The sequence below is a fragment of the Trichoplax adhaerens genome, genomic scaffold, assembly GCF_000150275.1.
Source record: "Trichoplax adhaerens TRIADscaffold_6 genomic scaffold, whole genome shotgun sequence".
Classification (NCBI taxonomy): Eukaryota; Metazoa; Placozoa; class Uniplacotomia; order Trichoplacea; family Trichoplacidae; genus Trichoplax; species Trichoplax adhaerens.
This window is the reverse complement of record NW_002060948.1, coordinates 1,707,052-1,730,630: the sequence shown is the minus strand read 5'-3', so window position 1 is coordinate 1,730,630 and position 23,579 is coordinate 1,707,052. Positions and strand designations below refer to the sequence as shown.

The window sequence follows — 23,579 nt, the reverse complement described above, 5'->3', positions numbered from 1 at the left end:
GACATACCCCTAAAGGCTATCCGGTCCCATCATCGAGACAAAACTAATCTCGAGAACTCTAAATCTAGTTAGTCATTCGATTACTTTACATTGTACGTGGACTTGTTAAAATAAGAAATCAAAGTGGCCCTTGGTAGTACTTGGACGCTTTAGAAAGGAAGAAAGGAGGAAAGAGAGAGAGAATTACTATCTATCATTCTCTTTATCGACAAATAATATTATTGCAAAGCCTAAGAATAATCTCCCCCCTCCTCCAAAAAAAAATCGGAGATCGTTATCGCCATTCAACCATATACTATTCATTAATTATTATTTGTTATTATACGATTTAGAACAGAGTCCATTTTTGGGATCATTTTGAAGCATCATGTCTACATCGCATATTCCAACATCAACGTTGTCTAGCTACCCACCTGGTAGTGAACAATCACGATCGCGTAATCGGCCTCGATTAGGCTTTCAAGAAGCGATGGAAAATTTTTCTACCATGTTTCCAACCATGGATCGCTCGATTATTGAAGCTGTATTACGCTCGTGTAATGGCCATATACAACGAACTATCGATAAATTATTGGTCATGACTGATTCATCGCCTACGGATGAAATACTTACGGGTGGCGATCAACCTCAAATTGTAAGTTTATCGGCCAATACAGACACTTCATCCAATAGCACTAATTTGCCGCTCGGATCGACAGAAAATAATCATCCTGACATGCTCTTATCCATCGATCAGTCCTTTGGCAATAACAATAATAATCGTGATAACAACATCTACGACAATAATCTGAACCTTCATAACAATAATAATGCCGGTAGGCCTACGACTTATACTTCAAAATATCATCCTCCATTAGTTGGTCGATTACCCGATGATTTCTTACGTATTAAGCCCACACGTAGTAGTCACCGTCAGACACCAACGTATGATCCTGTTGCGTTACAAATGATGGAAGATGAACGATTAGCCAAATGGCTACAGAATGAAGAATTTATGCGTCATCTACAAAGTAACGAAGACTTTGTTCGAAGCTTAGAAACCGGTATGGACATACTTTGTAAAATATTGCCTATCAATTGTAGTTCATCAATGAGCTGCAATATAATGTCGTTTTCAACATTTTTAAAATATCGATTGTTTACTACAGTATAATGTAATCAATGATAACGTAGCCATATCGATTTGAATAACGTCACATGGACGACTAGATTACATGTCAGTACTAGGCAAATTTTATAGTGTTAATACTCAATTTTCGCCGATATGTCTGGTAATTAATTTAAAAGTGAGAAAGAGTAATGCAAGAAATAAATTAGAACGTCAATTAATCTCAAAGTACTTTATTATACGTCATATGCTTAGGCGTGCATGAAACTGGAAATAATAGAAAGCATCTCTTTTGATGGAAATGCACTTTCTGTAGTTAAACCTGTACTCCACTGTATGTTATGGCTCTGTGAAAGAAAAATTGGTTGATATTATTCTGCTGTTGTTACTTTCTCGTTCTGTAATGGATATGGAAGCTCTACACTAAAAGTTTTTGAGTCATCTTATCAATTAGTTTAATTCAATTAGGGCAATAAGGTTATGAAACCGTAGTAAGTAACGAATATCTTTTAACATCCGATAAAAGTAATCGCATCAAGCAATCATCACAATCAGTTATACTGTATAATTATAAGCAACTGAATGATTGAGTTCATGGTTGATAATATCAATTTAATTGACGTTCCGTTTGATACTTACATTTCTTAGTTATTTCGATGCCCTAAAAACTGAAATAAATGCAGGCTGCTGATAGTGTATGAATAATATAAATTGACCCGATTATATACAACTACTACAGTACAGTATATCAATGAATGATAAAGTAATTAAAGGCAAATTTGTTTTCGAAAATAAAATTATGCCAGCTATATACGGCTATATCGTCCATTCATTCGTAACTTCTGATATACATTTTAGAGCATAATCATCATAATCGACGTTCGCGGCGCCAAGGCGATCGACCACAGCAACAATACCAACAACTACCACAACAACATACTATACCTCCAACAGAAGTAATTGCTAGAAATACCGAAGATGCAGGAGCCGTTGGTGGTCGTGATGAAGATGAATCTTATAATAAGAAAAAACTATCTACCGCGGAATTTAGGGAAAAACTCAAGACTATGGGATCAAGTTAGCGGATAGCATAATTAATATAATCGTATTAAAAGATTATTCTAAAATAAGAACAAGTCCGGCTCTAGTAATAATGCATAGAATCAGTAAAGCAATCTACAAAAATGAAAGTGGTGATAAATTGACCGGCGTATTAAATTGAGCGCAATGCTTTCGTTTCATCTTAGGTACGAGAGAAAAGTTTTACCAGTTGGCCAATAAATTTAATAGAAAAAAGAAACCCAATTCGTCTAGACAGTTACTGTATCCTGCTCAAATTAAAACTTATAACTACAGTAGATTGACAAATAGTTTTGCAACGTACTATCATTCTATTTTGATATATACTGTATATATATGCTGATTCATTTCAGATACTATTATTTCAGTAATGGATTGAATAATTGAGTAGGTTACATGCTTGTCAACATGATATTCATAGCACTATGAGAGTATACAGCTTTATTGTCCTTAATGATTGTTCCAGCCTGGACTGTGACGACTTTGATATAATTCCTGATCAATCGGATATGGACTACGGTAAATTCTTAGTGAATTAAAGTACCAGAGATTTTCAATCATATACCGTATATGGGTGTTTGTTAACATGCTTAGCTGAACTAACGCAATTTATTCCTTAAAAAGGAGCTACGGAGTCACCAGAAACTCCAGACTATATGAATAATAATAATTCATCGCCAACTCGTAGTGCAGCAACCGATCATTCAGCATCAAACCAGCTAAATAATCAAATGGATCAGAGTCATGCAGTTAATGTAAGCATAATAGCTTCTATTTTAAATTGTAACGTCTACCACCATTCTCAAGATGTCCTAATTTAATTATTCTATCTTATAGAACGCAAATTCTACCGTTCCTAATCGTATCGATCCCGTAACTGGTAGAATATTGGAGCCTGTAGATCCTTTTACTGGACGAAGATAATAATCTTTTCGTTCTGGTTTACTAGTAATTCATGCTATCCTGCATTAGTTAACTATGTTTAATATAAAACAATTTAAAATATTTAGGTTATATACCGATATCACATATGATATTCAAGATAAACCTATAAACTGTTAATAGTGCAGTCCAAATGCGCAAATTTTGTTTATTTATGCTAAAATTTTGATACATCCGGTATTCAAATCTCTGTCACATGAAAATGTGAGAGTTCTTAACATGATAAAGTTTCTCCTTGCTTTATGTACGAAGAATCATAAAATCATACTTTCTATGTCAGTTTTAAGCATACGCTTTTTGCCTTTTGCAATTATTTTATCTAATAACAATGAAAATGAAATTAATCAGTTTTTGCATTGGCTTTATATCTGTATAAATGTAGGTACCAAAACTGATGGTATTGTTTGGTATTTGTATTACCATAAGCGAAAGATTTCACGTGTTTAGTTTTGGTTGTTGAGAACTGCATATTTCGTTCAGTTTGATAATTATAGAAGCGGTTATATTGCAAGATAATTGATAACATAATGAATTTTTAAACAAATGGAAGCCTACGCCAATACTTGTATGTTATTTGTTTGCTAAGTGATAGCTAAGCAGTTTCTAGGGCAGTTGTCATGCATTAAGTTGTTTTTATCTTGATGCATTGCCGTTGGTATTACGCATTCATATGCAGTAGTATTGTATGTGGATTGCTTCAAAAAATTGGTTCCTTGTATTATCACATTAACAATAAAGACCCTGTATAGTTTAATCGAATATGTAGATTAACTTGCACTTTTATATTTTACGGATATCAACCATATAAATTGCAACTAGTTTTCTAAAAGTAACTTAGAATCTAGTTATAACATACGCGTATGTGTACAGTATAAAAATACAATAAAGCGATATGGTATACTCTACCCGTACAACATTATATATGCGACTGAACTTTCGAGACAAATATTTTTGCTTTCACAGATTTTAAATTTCTTTTTAAGCTTTAGCCTTGATGCAATATTTAATCTTATAATTGAAAAGCTAAGTAATTAAGTAGCATAGAATCAATTTAATTTGCATTCGTTGTTTGCAATACACTTTCTAGCGTAACGATCATAAATTATTATGAGACTTAGTGAAATATGATAGAACGATAAGAATACAATTATTGTCTCCAATTTTATCAAATTATTCGAGCATATCATGGCCTATCTAAAAATTCAATATCAAGGTAATCCAGTAGGGTATATAAAACATACTTTATATACAAATTATACCGTATGTTGGAAAAAGCTCAAGGCTTTAGTTTTACTCCCATGCTCGCAAATTAGATGCTGTAACTATAATTGATTGAATCACAATAATTATTGCTGTTTACAGTTGTTTGGGTTATCGTCGATTGCTGGAACGTGGATTATATTACGCTTCGGCTTATTTCGTATATCTCGTTGTAAATTTCCTGGATCGCTGTCATCAACATTAGAAGTATTGATCGATTCATCATTTACTTCCTGTAAAGGCTGATAATGGATAGTAGTAGTTTCAGCAAATTTTACATGTTTTGTAACTGGTTGTTTAGTCTCAAGAAGGTCCTTCCGATAGTTTTTTCCAGTAGCTTTCATTAGATTTGCTTGTTCAATGTCACTGTTGATATTATTGTGATGATTTTCTTTTTGTTGGGAACTTTTGCCGTCATTATTTCCTATTTTCTTGGAATTTTGCTCTCGCTTGACATCTAATTCATACTGTAATTTTTTTCTCTTGATTATTTCTTCTTCCAACTTGGAACGGATTCTTAAATTATCAACTTTAAGTTTGTCAGCAATTTTTTGCGCTTCTGATAACGAATATTCAGTTTGTCGTAATTTTTGCGATTCACTAGCATTCATTAACCGTAAGGATTCAATTTCTTTGGATAATTTACAAAATTTACTTTTATATTCTTTGAGATCGCGACGAAGGAAATCAATATAGTCTTTTTCACTTAAATTGACCGATTCTAAACATTTTGCATGCTCAATATTACTATTGGTGACAGCTTGAAGTTGCTCTTCTAATTCTTGTACTTTGATGGATAACGTTCGACGATCAGCCTCGCTTTGTGAAAGATTTTGCTCTAAATTCTTCATTTTGGCTTCATCCGCTTTAAAGCTACCCATAGCAAGTAAGCTTGAATATCGACTTTTCAGCTGTTGCATTTGCTGTCTGCAGTCGTTATATTGCTTTTCTAAAGTATCAAATCTTACTTTTAAACATTTGTAACTTCCTTCTAATTGAATTCTTTGATCTTCAACTTCAGAAAATAACGATTTGCTGGGGTTACTTTGATAATTAGAATTACTTTGGTAGTCCATCAGTTGTTCTCTTGCTGATGCTAACTCAATCCGAATGTCGTTATATTTAGTTCTCCAAGTATCTACTTCTGTTTCTATTATTTCCTGATATTCTTGTAATGATTTAACTTCTTTACCAGCTGATTCTAATTTTAGATTTAAGCAATCTTTGTCATGACGTAAATCGACATTTTCCAACTCCATATCTTTATTGATTTCAACTGCTTTGGCTAAATTGAGTTGTAATTCTTCCAGTAACTCGCTATTGTCGTCATTGGTGGTAAGTTCTTCTTGATTGTGATTTCGTTCTTCGGTGACCATTTTTTGTAACACCTCAACTTTTTCATTTAGTTGACTTACTAATGTGCGATAACGATCAGCTTCCTCAGCTGCTGTTTCAGATTGTCTTGTTATTTTTGACATTTGCTTTTTAAACTCTTCATTTAATTCCTGGCATTTTTTAGCAACATCTTCATCATGTCGACCTTTTAGAATATCCATATCATTAGCAAGATCTTCATATTTGCATTTAATAGTTTGATTTCGTAAGTTTAAAATATGATTTTCTTGTTCTAATTCTTCGATACGTTGATTTGATTCAATTCTTAATTTTTCGAAGCGAGTTTCTGTTTCTTCATTATCGGTTAGTAACTGTTGGCCAATTTGAGCTGCCAAAGCTAGTTGTTCTTCATTGTTAGCAAGAAGTTTGGTAAGCCTATCAATTTCATCATGCAATGCTTTCTCGGTAGCCATGGTTGAATCTAAAAATTGATCAATAATTAATTATTCTATACGCGTCCATAGAATAGGTACAAGTTAAGGTGATACACTGTAAATGAGTCATTTCGACTCTAATTTCAAAATTGAATATAGTAGTTGTGTAAGGTGACAGGATAGTATTACAGAAAGGACATGATGCTGTATCTTATCGTATATACTGAATACTCTATAGCAGACAGCCTATTTCAATACTTCACCGCAAACTGTAAGCGGAGATTCCCGATTTTATACCTTTATAATGGAGGCAGATCCGATTCACATACGCATTTTGTTCACATAATCGATATACGAGTGCTCTACTGTACAGTAACACATGTTTTTGTCTACTCTCAGGGTATTTCTTGAGTTGTTAGTCAGCACTATATAAGCAATACGTAACAATTTTGCCAGTAGTGTGCCATTTTAGGCCTAGTACGATAGCAATTAGCCATAAAAGTCAAAGTTTATCATGACGATAGAGCTCATCATAATTTTATCGGCGTATTCTACTGATCCTCTTGATCAGCCACTAATCGTTTGCGCGCATATTACAGTATAGTTATAGTAGGTAAAGCATTCTACTCAGAAGGCAGGTCAAATATCCGCGAAGTGGTTTGATTTGATCAAGCGTAGTTGTACCGTGCAGTATTTTAAATGAAAGCAGGCCATTACTAGGTTTATTCCTCTTGTAAAAGATATAGTGTCATTATCAATGGATTAACATGGATATTCGACTCCTACATTATTCAATAATTTACGGCTCTATTGTAGATCCAGATTGTAAAGGCATCGTATTACAGTCTTCGACTAAATATCAACATGCTACTGAATATTCAATGGGAACAGGAAAAAATGTTGAAATCTGTAGCAATATCAAAAGTTGTCAAGACGGTGTACAGTAGATGATGGCTAGTGACACATACGATGGATAATAATATTGCTCGTTACTTACTGTTTTATTGGCATATAAATCATGGACTCACTTTTGAATTTCAATATTACTCTGAATATCACATCTTACCGTTTGATTTGTTTCCAATCAGTTTCAATCAGGAGGTTCTACGACGTCTCTACAAGAATGAACGAGAGAATAGGGAAATACTTGAATATGAAATAGTCAATCCTGTCTGTTCGCAGCTCTCTATCCAATGAGATTCAATGATAAACAGCAATGATACTAATAATACAGTGCAAAGTAGAAGCAAGAAAAATTTCTATCCACCAAAAAAACCTTGATCAACATGTTATGGTTTAGTTTGGAAGGATTGATCAACATATTATGGTTTAGTATGGAAGGAGGTCCTCGATCGATTTGAATTATTCCAACGTGTGAAATTAGCCAATCAGCATGCAGTCTAGTGATAGCCTGCTTAATAACAGCGTACAATGTACAGTAAGTACAGTACTTTACGGTTGCTACGCCGAGCACGGTACGGTACGGTACGGTGCGGTTCGGTATGATAGTTCGTACAGTATCTTGATCCTACAGTACAGTATAGTACAGTACTGTACTGTACAGTAAAATACTGTACACTGTAGTAACAAGACCAAGATCTCGTACTGTACACTGTACACTGACATCGCTGAAATAGCTATATAGTGTATAGTGCGGTCTATTACGTTAGTAGTAGTCCTATCACTTAGTGCCTACTGTACTGTAGACTACAACCAGAAGACCATCTAGTACTGTCGTCCATGGCGTCCATGCTTCTCTACTCTAAACGTTAGAATCCATCAATTGGCTATCAAAGATGGCACTGTATTTTAGATTGCAGTTAGAATGTTAAAATTGAGATGAAATCGCTTGAAATTCAATTTATTTGAAGGGGCTTAAAGGGTAAAACATAGTGTATTTCAGCACTATTTACTAGGCTATACGTATATTCTGTCATTGTTCGATTGCCTTCCTACAGGATAGATTGAGAGGGAAGGGATTAATCAATTCGCAAACTTGATATTACTTTGGAAGTGTCCACACTGGTATAGACGATTGACAAGGAAGGCATTAGCCAATTCGCAAACTTGATATTACTTTGGAAGTGTCCACACTGGTATAGACGATTGACAAGGAAGGCATTAGTCAATTCGCAAACTTGATATTACTTTGGAAGTGTCAACACTGGTATAGACGATTGACAAGGAAGGCATTAATCAATTCGCAAACTTGATATTACTTTGGAAGTGTCAACACTGGTATAGACGATTGACAAGGAAGGCATTAATCAATTCGCAAACTTGATATTACTTTGGAAGTGTCAACACTGGTATAGACGATTGACAAGGAAGGGATTAATCAATTCGCAAACTTGATATTACTTTGGAAGTGTCAACACTGGTATAGACGATTGACAAGGAAGGCATTAATCAATTCGCAAACTTAATATTGCCCTTGGAAGTGTCAACACTGGTATAGACGATTGACAAGGAAGGCATTAATCAATTTGCAAACTTAATATTGCCCTTGGAAGTGTCAACACTGGTATAGACGATTGACAAGGAAGGCATTAATCAATTCGCAAACTTAATATTGCGTTGGAAGTGTCAACACCGGTATATACGAGCTATGATAACAGCAAAAGGGATTTTTCTTTATCCTGTAGTGCCTCATCATGACACCTGTTGACGGTTAATGAACAAGCATGCTGTTGAAATAGTTATTATGCTCGGAACCCTACTGACAACACTTGGGATTTCTTTCTTTTTTGTCAACCTGTGGACGGCACTGATGGGTATGATAGAGATCAAGAAAAGGCAGAGGTCTTTTTCTTTGGCCTCTATATAATATATAGATATAGACAGCACCATGTCTCGCTCGGTAAAATCTCCAGGATAGTACAGTAAAATTGAAATTGTACTAGGCGGATATTTAAGCAATATTTAATCTCAGTAAGATAGAGCGTACTTTGCTAACTGGGATGTGCAAACTACTGCAAAACATCATGATAATGATAGAAGCTGCCCCATATTCTTAGCATCACTGTACTACAGGCAGACCATTACATATAATTACATCGACAGAAAATGATGTTGCGAGTGTACAGTCTGTAGACCTGTAGTGTAGGCTAAGGAGTTCATATGGGGATATATTCATCTTGTAGTGCACGCTGAAATTTCGAATTTCATTTCTCTAATGGGATCATCGAGGTTTTTTCTTAGCTCTATGGATGAGACAGAGTTAAGTTCGCCTCTTTATGGTACACTTGGCGATACAGAAATTTATTTTGCATGGACGTAGCCATTGGCTTTATGGACTTGACTACAGCATTCTTAACAGTATAGAGTTTGCATGAACTATTCTTATTCGCTGAACGACTGAGTAATCAACGATACAATACGTACAAGTAATAAGGATAATATTTCATTCTTAAAATTCCAATTCTTTTGAAATAATACGCAAATCCATGATCTTCGATAGCATGGCGACCACAGATTACGTATTTATTATTACTATTCTACTGTATTTGAAGAATATTAATCAAAATCAGCACGGCAATAACGTTAGCCTGTAACAGTAATCGTTGCAATCAATGCGCTATATTTCATGCCTGGTATAAATGATGAGACATTACGCCATAAAAACAAAACAATAATAATATTAAGCCATGTAAATAGCGCAAACGATAAAAATTTGTACACATGACAAGTCATAAATTGATCAGTTGTGCAAAAAAGGAGTTGCTGTCATTCATCATGATATGTGTATTATGACATAATTTTTGCTAGGCTATTCTGTCAAAGTGCAGTACAGTGCATACAGTATTTAATGATGCAAATATTGTAGCTCCTATGATAAAAAAAATTGTATACAAGACAGGCTATGAATTGATAAGTAGTCCAAGAAAGTAGTTCTAGTAATTAATCATGGTACGCTTAGTATATTAATAATAGATTTATAATTTAATTTATTACCTATTTTGTCAGAGAGAATGGACAAATGCAGCCGTTCTAAAACAGTGTTCTAGCGCAATACATGTCCACGCGTTAGAGATCATCAACCTTCAGTGCAATATCACAACTAGAGGAAGACAGCTCCTTAATAATAGGACACTTAGTTTAACCGCTCACTGGTCCGTAATTTTTTTTCATGTATTTTTCTGTTTTACGATAGTGATCCATATTCACTTTATACGTTAAATTTTGATGATATCCACGAGTTATATGCATAGCGCTACGAACCACTTTAATGTTGTCGATTTCCAGTTGGAAAGGGCCATCAACTCGATCTGCCAACAGTAAGCCAATAGTGCGGATTCTAGCTATAGCATATGAGATATCTGCATCCTTATCCTGCATATAACCACTATTGGCCAAGAAGAAGTTGGAAAATGGGATCTACAAAAATAATTAAAATTGTAATTCATGTCCTGTAAAAAGCGACGATAAGCATAACTATCCATCCATGCTCAGGATAGTGAACATTAGATTCTCTCCAAAGTCTAGTAAATATTATATTGCAGATGCTATGTTATTATCTATCTCCTCTAACTCAGTAAAAGTTACTAAGTTATCGCAATAGTAGGTGATCCTCTATAGCTACAACGGTATTCTACGAATACACCATTCCATAGAGTAGTTATGTGATTATCTTACGCGAACGCTTTCCCAGTCGGGTCCACCGCGTGTGAACATGAAAGCTTGAAATAAATCGTCGGGACGGAAAGTTTGATGATGTAGATTGACGAGGTAAGCTCTGCCGTCACCACGTACACGAAATTCAATAGCATCGAAATTGCTCCAGTCTTGCAGTATTTCTCCACGAGGGAAACGCTAATTTAAAATCATTCAAAAAAATTGCCATTACAGTCGCGATGTAGTCCACAAAATCGTTGTAATACATAGGACAAGAAATCGATGCAATGAAACGGACAACGACATGGCGCATCACTTGTAAGATCATGCATGAATTTATTCCGCATTACATCCACTGAATGTAGCTAATTGCTGAAATCCTACTACAGTATCTTGGGGATTACTACTCTAATTTAGTACTAGAAGAGAGACTAGGACGCGTCTGGTCATAAACGCATTGCACAGTGCACAAACGATGCGTGAAAAAATTCTATTCAATTTAATTTACATCTACTTTTAACTTCAAGTTTTGGACAAGCTATCATGCAATACTAGTCTACTACACTTGATTAGTTATCAAATAATTTATAATCAACATTATTGGCAATCAAGTAAAGAATGGATGAATCTTACTCGTGGTACAATCGATCGCAATGAACAGAATCCAGTATATTTTAATTGCATTCCAGGCTTTATCTTTGTAGATAATGTACCAGAAAATAAGGCCTTGTTTTGGCTATTTAATGTAAATTTTCCATCTGAATTACCACCAAGGTCGGCATCCGTGAAACAATAAAATTCTTTAACTACTTTATCGGAATTAAATTTCCATATGATTTTCTCGTCTTGAGGCACAATGACGCGAGCTTCAGCTCTCTTGGATATGTATCCGACTAAATTTCGCAACATCGTTATCGTTATTAATTATAGTATATAAACGGTTGTTGTAGCTCTGTTCTAATATCGAATCAATCAGATAATAATATACATAGGTAAGGGACTGTGAGTAAATGGCGGCAAAACAACATAAAAGCCAATCTACTGCATCATAACTCAGCAAGATTCTCGACCATGATCTTCCATAGCAAAGAGACTACACTAATTCGTAAAGGCCAGAACCTGCCTTGGCTGCCTCTTGCAAGGATGCTCGGACAGACGGAATACGGTTTGCTGCTGTGACTGTAGTCTGTAGTATACACTACACAGTAAATCGGAAACAGGATTACTTCTAGCTACTATACTGCCGTGAATTCGCTGTTGCATCAAATAGAAAGTTCACTCAAAATACAAATTTGGGGAGAGTAAATATGAATTGGGAATGATCTTTATCGTTATTTATTCTTTAAATCAATCATCGTGTATTTTGATGATTTTGGCCAGTGTTGCCTGTACAGATGACAGTCGTGGATTTCGACTGCGACTGTACTATGCATCGAAAATAGTACTATAGTATGGTCTTTATCGTTATTTATTCTTTAAATCATCGTGCATTCTGATCATTTTGGTCAGTGTTGCCTGTACAGATGACAATCGGGAATTTCGACTACGGCTGTACTATGCGTCGAAAATAGTACTACAGTATGGTGTGTAGAAAGTTCACACGGAATTTGAATTGGCGACTAAATACGAATTCCGAATGATCTTTATCGTTATTTATTCTTTAAGTTATCGTGTATTCTGATGATTTTGGGAAGCGTTGCCTGTACAGATGACAGTCGTGAATTTCGACTACGGCTGTACTATGCGTCGAAAATAGTACTACAGTATGGTGTGTAGAAAGTTCACTAGGAATATGAATTCCGAATGATCTTTATCGTTATTTATTCTTTAAATCATCGTGAATTCTGATGATTTTGGTCAGTGTTGCCTATACCGATGACAGTCGTGGATTTCGACTACGACTACACTATGCATCGAAAATAGTACTACAGTATAGCGTGTAGAAAGTTCACACGGAATACGAATTTGGGACTAAATATGAATTCCGAATGATCTTTATCGCTATTTATTCTTTAAATAAATCATCGTGCATTCTGATGATTTTGGTCAGTGTTGCCTGTACAGATGACAGTCGCGGATTTCGACTGCGACTGTACTATGTATCGAAAACAGTACTACAGTAGAGTATACGATTTACTGTACTGGAGTGAATTCGCCACTTTGGTGTGTAGAAAGTTCACGCGCAATACGAATTTGGGACTAAATATGAATTCTGAATGACATGAAATTGTCTAGTTATCATTATATTTTTCATCATCGTGCATTCTGATGAGTTTGGTCAGTGTTACTGATGACAGTCACGGATTACCAAATTCTCTAGTAGCCCATGTGTAATGTAGAGCCTAAAACACGGAGTGATACTTCTCAATTTATCTCGAGGATAGCATGAAATATCACTTTATTAGGGCATGGGCAAAGGAAGTTCTCATCTTTGCCCCCAAAATTCAATAAATATACAAAATATGTCAATTAAACAGGAGGAGTAATGAGTTTGCAACTGAGTTTAATCTAATGACTAAACATCCCTGAAATCAACATCAATTTGGATCCAGTAACAATTCTAATGACCTTTTGGGCTGTAAAGATATAATCAATCTGCATGTTGAGATCTTGAGAGTTAAGATATTCTCAAGTCAAGCGTGCACTATTAATAGCTCCTCATGGCAGCTATGAAGTAAGGTCAATGACCTGATATAAGTACTGGGCTTGAATACCGTGATTTTAACACTCAGTATTAATATTCGAACCTATCTAACTGCATTCCATAGCTTGTTAGATTGAATTGTTGAATATCCAGCAGGGTATACACTATACAATAGCAAAATTGTAATCTCTTCAATCAGAATATATCACTGATAAAATTTTTCATCTTTGATTAGGTACTACGTACGTATGGAAAAACTTCACTTTATTCAATTTTGCTTACCAATAGTATAAATTAAGCTAATGTTGTAATATGTCTGCTACAGGTACTATAACTTTTTGTAAATTTAAATAGTAATTAATTTATATGTACGTATTTAATACCAATAAAATATATCATGTAAGTAATTATATCACTGCTAGCCAAATCCAGGGTCAATAATAAGTGCCAACACCTTAATCGCTGCAGCTTATAGACGATTGCTTCGCATAAAAATGGTATCAAATAAATCTATAACTAAAGATCTATATTTTCTTAACAGCATTTAGACGCGTAGAATTGCAATAGAGATAAGCCAGATTTTTCAACATGCTAATCAGGCCGTAAGATGTGTAAGTAAAACATTTCAGTTCGTTACTTGTGTCAGATGTAAGTGTTTAAACACTTAATTCTGGTAAATTCTGATAAAAATCCAAAGATGTAGGATTTTGTAGAGCGTTCCTATAAGACACTTCTTCTCCACATATAATTTTCTTAACAGCGACTTCAACCTTTTTTCCGCTAAGCGTGTACTGAAATTATAGATATGAACGTTACTACGTCTAAGCACTTTTTGATGACAATGTGTTGTATCAGAACAGTATTAAAATTTTTGGTGATACAACGATAACCTCTAAATAATATCCAAATACTATCCTATAGGTGATCCACAGATAATCAATTATACATACTGGGATATCTGGAGTTTGTAAAATAATAGCTGGAAGATGCCTAGCAGACAGTTCACTTCTGATTTTTCCTTTGACAGCTTTAATAAGATCACCAGTAAATCTTTATTATAAGATAAGAAAAATATGACGAATTTACCATAATTGCATATGTAGAATAACAATATCGGTTATATGAAACTTTACAATCCTAAACCTTTTAACTGACTAATTATGTCAACGTAGCAAACTACAGCATACCTTTCTCCTTCCCGAATCTTTAAGAATAAAATTACCCTTTCTCCATCAGGTATAGGCTGACCAATGCATAAACTATCAGCTACTTCTGGTATCTTAGATACTTAAATAATGTGTAGAAAAATCAATCAATTACCAGCTATTATCGCTACAATTACCAGCCGAAATGTCAATTTAGCATAAAATGAAAGTACATACCAACACGATATATTTCAGCGCTGCCAAATCGGACGCCGTTTGGATTAAGTGTTGCATCACTACGAAAGTAAATAGTGTAATCGTGTTTTAAGAAAAACCGAGAGACAAATATATCATATTAAAATTGCGATATTATATCACATTCATACCTTCTGCCATGCATGATAATGCCACCAGTGCTAGGAATAATTGTACAATAGTCTCCGTGATGCCAAACGCCTATAACATTACAATCAATATATTTTATTACTAAACGGTTCGGAAATAATCTTTCTTAAATAAAAATTTTACTGCAGTATCATAAAAATTTACCTTCAAAATGGCTAAAGTAAGCCTTTTGATATTTGGAGCCATCTTCATCATTCCAAAAGTAAATTGGCTGGCAAGGAAATGGTTTAACACATACAAGTTCGCCATTTTGTCCAAATACTGGTTTTCCTATAGCAGATGATTAATACTGTTATGTCAAAGAGTATCATAACTGATTAAGTTTACATACCGTATACAACAGTAGATTACTTAAACCCTTACCGACTTCAGAATAGCTTTCTACAGCCATACCAAGATTTCTAGCTTGTATTTCACCAAGATGCACTGGAACTGATGGGTTATGCCCAGCAAAACATGATATAATGTCTGTTCCGCCTGTTAAACAAATATTCTGTGGTTAAATACTTTTATTATAATTAAAAACTTAATTTTGGTTTAGTTTAAATATCTAAGTAATAAAAAACCTGTGATTGATGCAAGGATGACATCTTTCTTAACGTGGTTATATATATATTCATAACTTCTTGGCATCAATTTCGATCCAGTAGATGCGATAAAACGAAGTTTTTCTAGTTTATGACTTTTCATCGGATAAATATCATTGTCTTCAGAAACCAAATACCACTTTGCACCGGCACCAAGAAAACTAACACTAAGGAAAAAATTTATCAACTTGTACAGTGCGAAAACAAATCTGAACAGAGTAATAGTAATCGACTACTATGTCATCAAGTATATACCCAATTTCATCAATCAAATCCCACAGTATTGTTTTTCTTGGGACAAATGGAGAACCATCGTAGAGAACAATACCTGCTCCTGTTCCTAATACAGCAACAAGCCAGTTCCACATCATCCACCCGGTCTAATAACAATCCAGTAAAACAACTTTTTTAAGAATGGAAAACGCTAGTCCAAAGTCATTATTCCGTAGTTAGTTAAAAATTTATTACCGAAGTAGAAATCGTTTGTTATATAAACATGATACTAATAGATAGGTATGGAAACTACGATAACGTATTTAGATTAATAGAGCTTTTGGAAAAAATTTCACTTACTGTAGTATAGAATAGCATAACATCGTCTCTTCTCATATCCCCATGTAGGATGTGCTCTTTAAGTAATTGTATTAAAGTACCCTAAGTTTAGAAAGAAGACTTTTTTCAACTGGAACTGGTCTAATCTTGTTTACATCTGCACTACATCCAGAACACATTCATGCTACTTACACCGACTGAATGAACCATGCATTTCGGAATTCCGGTGGTACCAGATGAATACATTATAAACAAGGGATGATTAAAAGGTACTTGTTCAAAGACTAATTCTGGTAGTGTATCGTCGTCATCCAAACCAGTTTTTAAGAAATCATCCAGTAAAATACTTAAAGGAATAGATTTATAATTATTATCATGTTCAGTTATACAAATTTACTAGATTAATTACAAAGAATTGTACCATTACCAATTACGAATGCTCTTGGTTGTTGCACCATCAATTTCATTAATATACGGTATGACGATAACCTTTTCTAGAGTTGCTAAACCTAAAAGAACAAGGTGATAAAAGTAAAAATAAATGAGAATAATAAGATCAATTTTTAGATATCTTTATAGCAATTTATTTCAACGCTAGCGTTAAAATAGTGCTGTACTGCATACTGCGTAATAGAAAAAGTGCAAGAAGCGTTCTGAGAAATGATAGTTATCGTTAGTTACCATTGACAACAGTTTTTAGTTTATCCAAATTTGTGTGTTGCTTTGCATTATACGTTACTCCATCGACGGAAAAGATAATCTTTGGACTAATTTGTTTAAATCGATCAAGGACACCCTAAAAATAATTATAATAAAGTATTTGAATTAAAATTTTAAACATTTGTATACAAAATTCGTAGCTAGCTGTAAAATATCACATTCAGCGTCGTTCTACTTTTTTACACTAGCGCCTAAATTTCTATTATATGTATTACCGTAGACGTTTCAAAGCATTATACATTGATGAAAGCAACTAAGGTTAAACTATAGAAATTTCGCTATCTCTATGTCTATCTCGTAGTTATGGTGACTAATAAAGTACTGATATAGATAATAATACGCGATAATCAATTTACTAACCGAAGTACCAAAATCAGGAGCAGTTGAACTCCATATAGCTCCTATACTTGCTGTAGCTAACATAGCTATAATAGCCTGAGGACAATTTGGTATATATCCTATGAAGAGTGTTATGGTAGTGCTAAGTATACACGTACCATTATGCAGTTTAATATTCGAATGCTTCCTCTATTGTAACCTACCAACAACACGATCACCATTTTGTACACCAGATTTCCTCAATGCAGCAGCATATTGGCGAACTTGGTGATATAGCTCTTGATAAGTCATTTGGGTAAGTTCTCTTCCCTCCCCTACAATATAACATTTCAATGATGCATTAAATTTTTAAAACCAAAGTGACTCAGATCGAGCTTGCTTTCAATAGTTAACAACGATTTTAGACCAAAAATTACTGCAAGCTATTTTATTACAGATCATTACTACTTGAGAAAGCGTATCAAAATGATAAAAAAAACCCATTTACTAGAAATATAAAGGCAAAGCATTAGCATTAAAAATGTAAGGATTAAACAGCTTACCAGTGAAATATATTGCTACTTTATCATCTCTATATTTTAGCAAGTTTTCAGCAAAATTTAAACGCGTTCCATGGAACCATTCAGGTATTTCATCAACGCGTTTAGATTTATCCACAACCTAAGATGAATGTTTATTAGCGGTTAAGTGTGGAGGATACTGCTATTGCATTGTAATCAATCCGTTTTAGCTGATATAAAATGGTTTGTCTACAGCGTTGATGGTACAAGACATTCGCTAGAGTGGACTTTAAACTGCCGCAAGTAAATATGAATCGCAGCTTCACCTCTTTGATGGACACCTATTATTTATAGTATTATTTTTACCGATTATATAATTAGTTTATGAACTTACCTGTGTATATGGTTGAGAATGAACAATATCGCTAAAGTGGTAGAACAATCCCCAAAAATCCGCATATTCTGTAACAGACCATTCGTATAACTCTTGATAATTGCCTAATAAATCATTAGAGAATCACCCGTTAGCATAAGCTCCATCACTTCCAATTAGTTAATGAAGCTTTTAATTCGCAATTACGTAATTTGAGAAGAATGCAAATCATCGATGAGCAACATAATTAGATGAATAAAGCGATGATTACAAGTAAAGTTAAAGTTGTAATAGCAAAGATTTTAGAGTTCAATAGCTTAAAGTTGAGGTATTCTATCCTATTTCGTTTTGCATGATTATGGTAACAATAGAGGGTAATCCATGGGTCAAATCGCCATTTTCATAAAGAAATCTTGCTTAAGCTATGGCCTCATTATGTAGGCATGAATATGATTCTAATAAAATTTTAGGACTATCTCAATAAACAACTACAGTATAATCGTTTTTGATCAGTATTACGTTGTAAAATATAAGTTAGGCAGAGCTAAAGTCCTTTAAATTCGTGAAATCAAGGAATGGACGATGAAATAACTCAACGCAGGATATCTATTGAGTGCTAGTCTAGGGGTATGAAGTTTTAGTTGGCAATGTTCAAATTGTTTAAACAGTGTGGCATGATTCAATTTTGGTAAACAGAAGTAGTGATACCTTTGTAAAGGTCCGAAATTAGCAAACGTCCACTAATCGGATAGTCTTAGCTACTGGAATGTTTGTCTACGATAGTCAATTTAGCAGGTCCGTTTGAAATACTATCATCGATTAATTTTGACGGTGATAAAAACATACAGTGAAATACGGTCCGACATAGATATATAGGTTCATGATTGCATAGACTCGTATACTGTACTGTATATTTCATTTCTGAAAACTTTCTATTTGTCTGCATTTCATCAATGCATTGTAGCCATTGTCTAAATGATTCTACTTGATAGAGTAATTTCTACTGTAGTTGTAGGTAATCTCTTGCCAATTTTATATTTTGAATTCTTATTTTTATTTTCTACACATACAAAGAAAGAAAAAGCTGCAAATGACAGCATGTAGTATATGATTTCTGCAAAGGTAAATCCTATCCAACACTACCCACCTTCAGCTACTATATAAACGTTACTATTAGTTTATTGTTTAATAAGAAGTAGAACAGTTGGAAAAAAACCGGATCTGTCATGGTCAATAAATACCTTTGTATCTATGAATAAACGGTAACATATGCTTATTATTAATGCAATACATTAGAATTATGCATTAACTAGTCAAAATGATCCATTGATATGAAATAATAAATCCTACCGTAGTTCTACGTAGTTATTATAGCACGTGTATAGGAGTTGAACTTTTTTAGAAAATTAAATTAATAGATTACCATTTATAGATCTGCTTTGGACATGCAATGTTAATTGATTGCAGTATCGGATGGAACATTTTGACAGTCTTTATTGTTATTAGTAGTTAAGGAGTATTTAGCATGCATGGATTTGTGCTGCCATGATTAAAGTCGGACGATGGATAGATAAATCCTTTATCTGTCCTTCCCCCCCCCCCCTCCAAAAAAAAAAACGAATCGCTTCTATCGCCTCTACAAATGAAGACATAAAAATAATCAACTACGTATACAGTATTTAGGCTAACTGGTGTCATGCCATTTTGGATAGTGGATGTCTAGAAAGAAATGCAGAAGTAATATCTTGCACAGTATATCGCATTACGGTTTGTATCCGATGTAGAGTTATCTGAAATACGATTTGCAATGGTCGAATTTTCAGCTTACTGTACGATATTGAATCGGATCGATCACAATACTGATTACTGTTGAGTGAGCATGTTTGACTATGCTCCATATACGACAGTGCGTTCAAGACGCCTTTAATGTGGAAAAAATGAAATGTAATTTTAAAATTGAAATCCATCAACAATTTGTGATTGTGCTTACAATCACAAATTGTGTTATACAGCACAGTACTGTACATAAAAAAAATAAGCTCTTAATGCTGCTCCTAATGAATTACTGAATCGTAATACGATTGTAATTCTTCGATTATGCAGTATACAGTATTATCATTCCTCTATCGCAATATCAAGGGAATTCTCTATATTAAGATTATGCAAAATTTGTAGAACATTCTTTATACTGATGGTAGTATCTATGAATTATTGATAGTACGGTGGTGTAAAACATGTTTTGAGTATCAATCAATCAATGGCTTTGTTCTGTTTGGCAATCTGCTGCCTGGAATAAGATGAGTTCCAACAATTAGTCTATGCCATAATTTAGCTCCAAGCATGAACGCTGCAAATCTTTATTACGCAACTTAAGACAGTCGACTCCTATCGTTATCGACAGTATGGTAACCATGATCTGAAGTTAATGGATGGTATTCAGCAGATGCGATGGTGTACGAATGCTGGAGCAATCATGACTCGATCCAACTATCTAGTAGTCTAGCTTAGCATGCTAATAAGCTATTTTATCGTGGATATTAACAATGGCGATGTTGAAATTATTTGAGCAAGAAAAACACGTTGTGCTTCTGAGTAGTTTATTGCTGGAGCAACCATGACTCGATCCAACTTTCTAGTAGTCTAGCCCAAAATGCTAATTAGCTATTTTATCGTTAACATTTATAATGGAGATGTTGGAATAATTGGAGCAAGCAAAACATGTTGTGCTCCTGTATAGTTTATTCAAGGTGATGATATCATGTCGCTGCTAGTCCTGTAATTGATCTATATTTTAGACTGGACTATAATAAGGAGAAGAGGAGACATGGTAGTTTGCATAAAGCGTCTGGCAGGGGTTTCGATCGAATACTAGGACTGTGATTTTACTTGATCCTTTGGTTGGCCAACACAGGCTCAATTCGTGTTGAATTAATTTATTTGCGGTATTCAAAAGTTTGGTACTTTTAATTAAAATCCTACAGTATGTAATATAAGAAATGATAATCATGAATCCTATGCAAGTACTGTGCTGTCTGTGTTACTATGATGCAATCTCTTGAGTAGTGGGTAGGGTCGTCAATCGGAGACATCCAATACAGTATATAAATATGATGTTGTTTCAAATAGGGCATGGATAGGATCATGGTAGGATGAGTGAAAAGGGTTAATCCATGACATTGTATGTACTCTGTCCATGGAGTAAAATAGGCGATTGAAAAATGAAATTGGTGCCATTTTTTATTTGCAGTCCAAGTGAAATTCTTGCCCGAGTTTCAAGCTACGTGAGTGATGATGAGAGTAGACAATGGAAACAGCCCAAATGGTGCATTAATTTCGTAAGCCAATGCAAATAAAATGGAGACAATGGATAGATGTGGTAGTTTTGGATCCTACGATAGCTTGATTTAAAGGGGAAAAATAATATAGCAATTACTTACTTAGTTGTAAATGAAATTTTTCGTTGGCCGCATGACGAAATTGATCCATGTTGGTGACGACGTCGGGATTTGGACTCCACATTAGCTTGGAATAGCCACCGTTCTGTTGGCTCATTTTGATCTATCGTATGGATGACTTGATAACAAGTTGAAAACAGCAATTCTCACGATCTTCACCACTAGCTGATGGAAAGTATGAACTATTCTATCCAGTAATTTAGCGATGAGAAAAGTAAAATGGCAATCAAGGGATTCTCTAGTCGACTAGTTTAGGCAAGAGCAAGGACAACTTGTACCTGAACGTGGCCCCAAATTTTGACCACCAGGGGTGGGCTACAACCAAGTCATACTAGCTTCTATTCACCCAAGGACCTGAGGGTTAGTGGGGGGGGGGGAGGGGTAAAAGGTTACAGCTTTTGGTACCAGTATGACCCTGAGCGGTGGCTGGCTATGGTGTGTCGTGTGTGTGTCTGCGAGTCTGTAGTACAGTATGGATTTGCTTCGACCCGGTTGGATTGGTAAGTTTATGGTGTGAGTCTGTTAGTGACGTAGATGGGATAGTTGGAACTCATTCAAATTCAAACGATTGTTTACTGTAGACAATAGCGGTGACATCTGATTGGCTGATTGGTTCAGCCCATCCTATCGGACGAGTAACGTGTACGGTCACGTGTCCAGTGGGCAGTGATTTGGATCGTACTGTAAAACTCCATACTGTACTCAGTGTCGAGGCTGGAAGATTTCCGGTAGTCTTTGATTTATTAGCAGACAGGGATGTCTCTTTCTCCACAGTATCTATGTTACGACCATTTCAAAGAACAAATTTTGTCCTTAATTTAGGAACATTGCGGTCAATCTTGAGAATTCGATCACCTACAAGAAGGATCGTCCAGTCTTAAGAATGATCAGTCAATTCATTTCGACGGAGGCATACTGTACCCACTGACAGAGTCCTGCCAATGTCCTTCTGTCCTGTCACCCGTAACTTCTCCCCTTTGCGTACGGTACCAAAATGAGCGACAGACAGACTGACACGAAGACAAATCATCCTCCAAGGATAAACTTCATGGCGATTCTCCATGATTTACTTCAAATGATGTCGCGTATCCCGTGGAATTTCCACCAGTTTCGATGGTGTTAAGGAAGGAGTGTAGTTCCAAAGTGAATTTGATACTACAGTAATTCTAAAACATTGCAACATGGATGACATGGTAGTCATGGCTCTGCACTGGGTAAAAAATAAATACAATTTACAGTTGATCTTGATTTATTTTGAAAAAAATCAATCCGAACCGAGCCTCTACCTACCGAAGGAAGTACGCCAGGACCACAACTCTGCCATTCAATCTCAATTGAGAGCAGCAATGAAGCCATCACAATGTCCGCCCGTCCGACTGTACAGTACTCCACCGTCACCACAGCTCCGTATTGACAGTACATAATACTGTACACTGTACACTGTAGATGGATGAGGCAACGGTCGTCGACCAGGAGTGGTGACAGAAGCGTGGATCAATACGACACTGTTTGCTATGGTATCGCCCGCCTGTATCGAACACTCCATAGGGTTATGTATCAACGTTGGGACATTCAAACCGCAATCGGTCCGTGATGGCCGGTGAAGCTGATCTTGCGCAAACTAGCTCTTGTATCTTGGCAAAAATGCAATCATGGACGGCCAACAAGTCCCCGATTGGCAATTTTATTATAATAGAATCATCCAGTTAAGTCGAGATGATTATCGCTTAGAAGAGACGTTCAACAGTAGCCTGGATGGACTTAATTCCTTGGCCTACAGTGGAGAAAAATTCCCTCCTGAAAGGGTTTGTTCATGATGACTAGGATAAACACGATCGACAATGACAATTTTGATCTAACAATTTACTAGTATAATTCACCTTGAAAGTAATGAATGCAATTCGATACTACCGTCTTTAATTCTACATACAGTTTCTTACTGTATCGATTTCAATCGAGCCTAACTGGAAAATAAAATATCTGTACGTTGAAAGCATTGAATGAAGTAGAAATTAGGCTATAGTAAATTCAGTCATGTTCCAACTCAATCAAAGCAACATCATTCCACAATAAGAATTTCAGGATC

The 23,579-nt window shown here is 35.1% G+C and overlaps 5 protein-coding genes across 5 annotated transcripts; 2 read left to right on the top strand and 3 right to left on the bottom strand.

Annotated features, from left to right (window-relative positions):
* Positions 1-367: 367 nt before the first annotated feature.
* On the top strand, positions 368-2,190 carry TRIADDRAFT_57285 (uncharacterized protein; the record flags this gene model as incomplete). Its single annotated transcript, XM_002113609.1, has 2 exons — positions 368-1,043; positions 1,967-2,190. 2 exons carry the CDS (start codon positions 368-370, stop codon positions 2,188-2,190), a joined length of 900 nt encoding a protein of 299 aa, XP_002113645.1.
* Positions 2,191-2,613: 423 nt separating this feature from the next.
* On the top strand, positions 2,614-3,112 carry TRIADDRAFT_57284 (uncharacterized protein; the record flags this gene model as incomplete). The annotated part of the gene is made up of 3 exons (XM_002113608.1): positions 2,614-2,707; positions 2,813-2,943; positions 3,026-3,112. The coding sequence occupies 3 exons, from the start codon at positions 2,614-2,616 to the stop codon at positions 3,110-3,112; spliced, it is 312 nt and encodes a 103-aa protein (XP_002113644.1).
* Positions 3,113-4,476: 1,364 nt separating this feature from the next.
* TRIADDRAFT_57283 (uncharacterized protein) lies at positions 4,477-6,198 on the bottom strand (the record flags this gene model as incomplete). The annotated part of the gene is made up of 1 exon (XM_002113252.1): positions 4,477-6,198. The coding sequence occupies one exon, from the start codon at positions 6,196-6,198 to the stop codon at positions 4,477-4,479; it is 1,722 nt and encodes a 573-aa protein (XP_002113288.1).
* Positions 6,199-10,257: 4,059 nt separating this feature from the next.
* TRIADDRAFT_57282 (uncharacterized protein) lies at positions 10,258-11,682 on the bottom strand (the record flags this gene model as incomplete). The annotated part of the gene is made up of 3 exons (XM_002113251.1): positions 10,258-10,536; positions 10,795-10,971; positions 11,407-11,682. 3 exons carry the CDS (start codon positions 11,680-11,682, stop codon positions 10,258-10,260), a joined length of 732 nt encoding a protein of 243 aa, XP_002113287.1.
* A 2,391-nt stretch (positions 11,683-14,073) lies between these two features.
* Positions 14,074-21,590, bottom strand: TRIADDRAFT_26822 (uncharacterized protein; the record flags this gene model as incomplete). Its single annotated transcript, XM_002113250.1, has 18 exons — positions 14,074-14,208; positions 14,368-14,467; positions 14,605-14,704; positions 14,800-14,858; positions 14,949-15,018; positions 15,112-15,237; positions 15,331-15,444; positions 15,534-15,721; positions 15,810-15,934; positions 16,128-16,208; positions 16,299-16,452; positions 16,534-16,615; positions 16,788-16,902; positions 17,187-17,284; positions 17,369-17,479; positions 17,708-17,825; positions 18,060-18,163; positions 21,476-21,590. The coding sequence occupies 18 exons, from the start codon at positions 21,588-21,590 to the stop codon at positions 14,074-14,076; spliced, it is 1,995 nt and encodes a 664-aa protein (XP_002113286.1).
* Between the last annotated feature and the right edge of the window lie 1,989 nt (positions 21,591-23,579).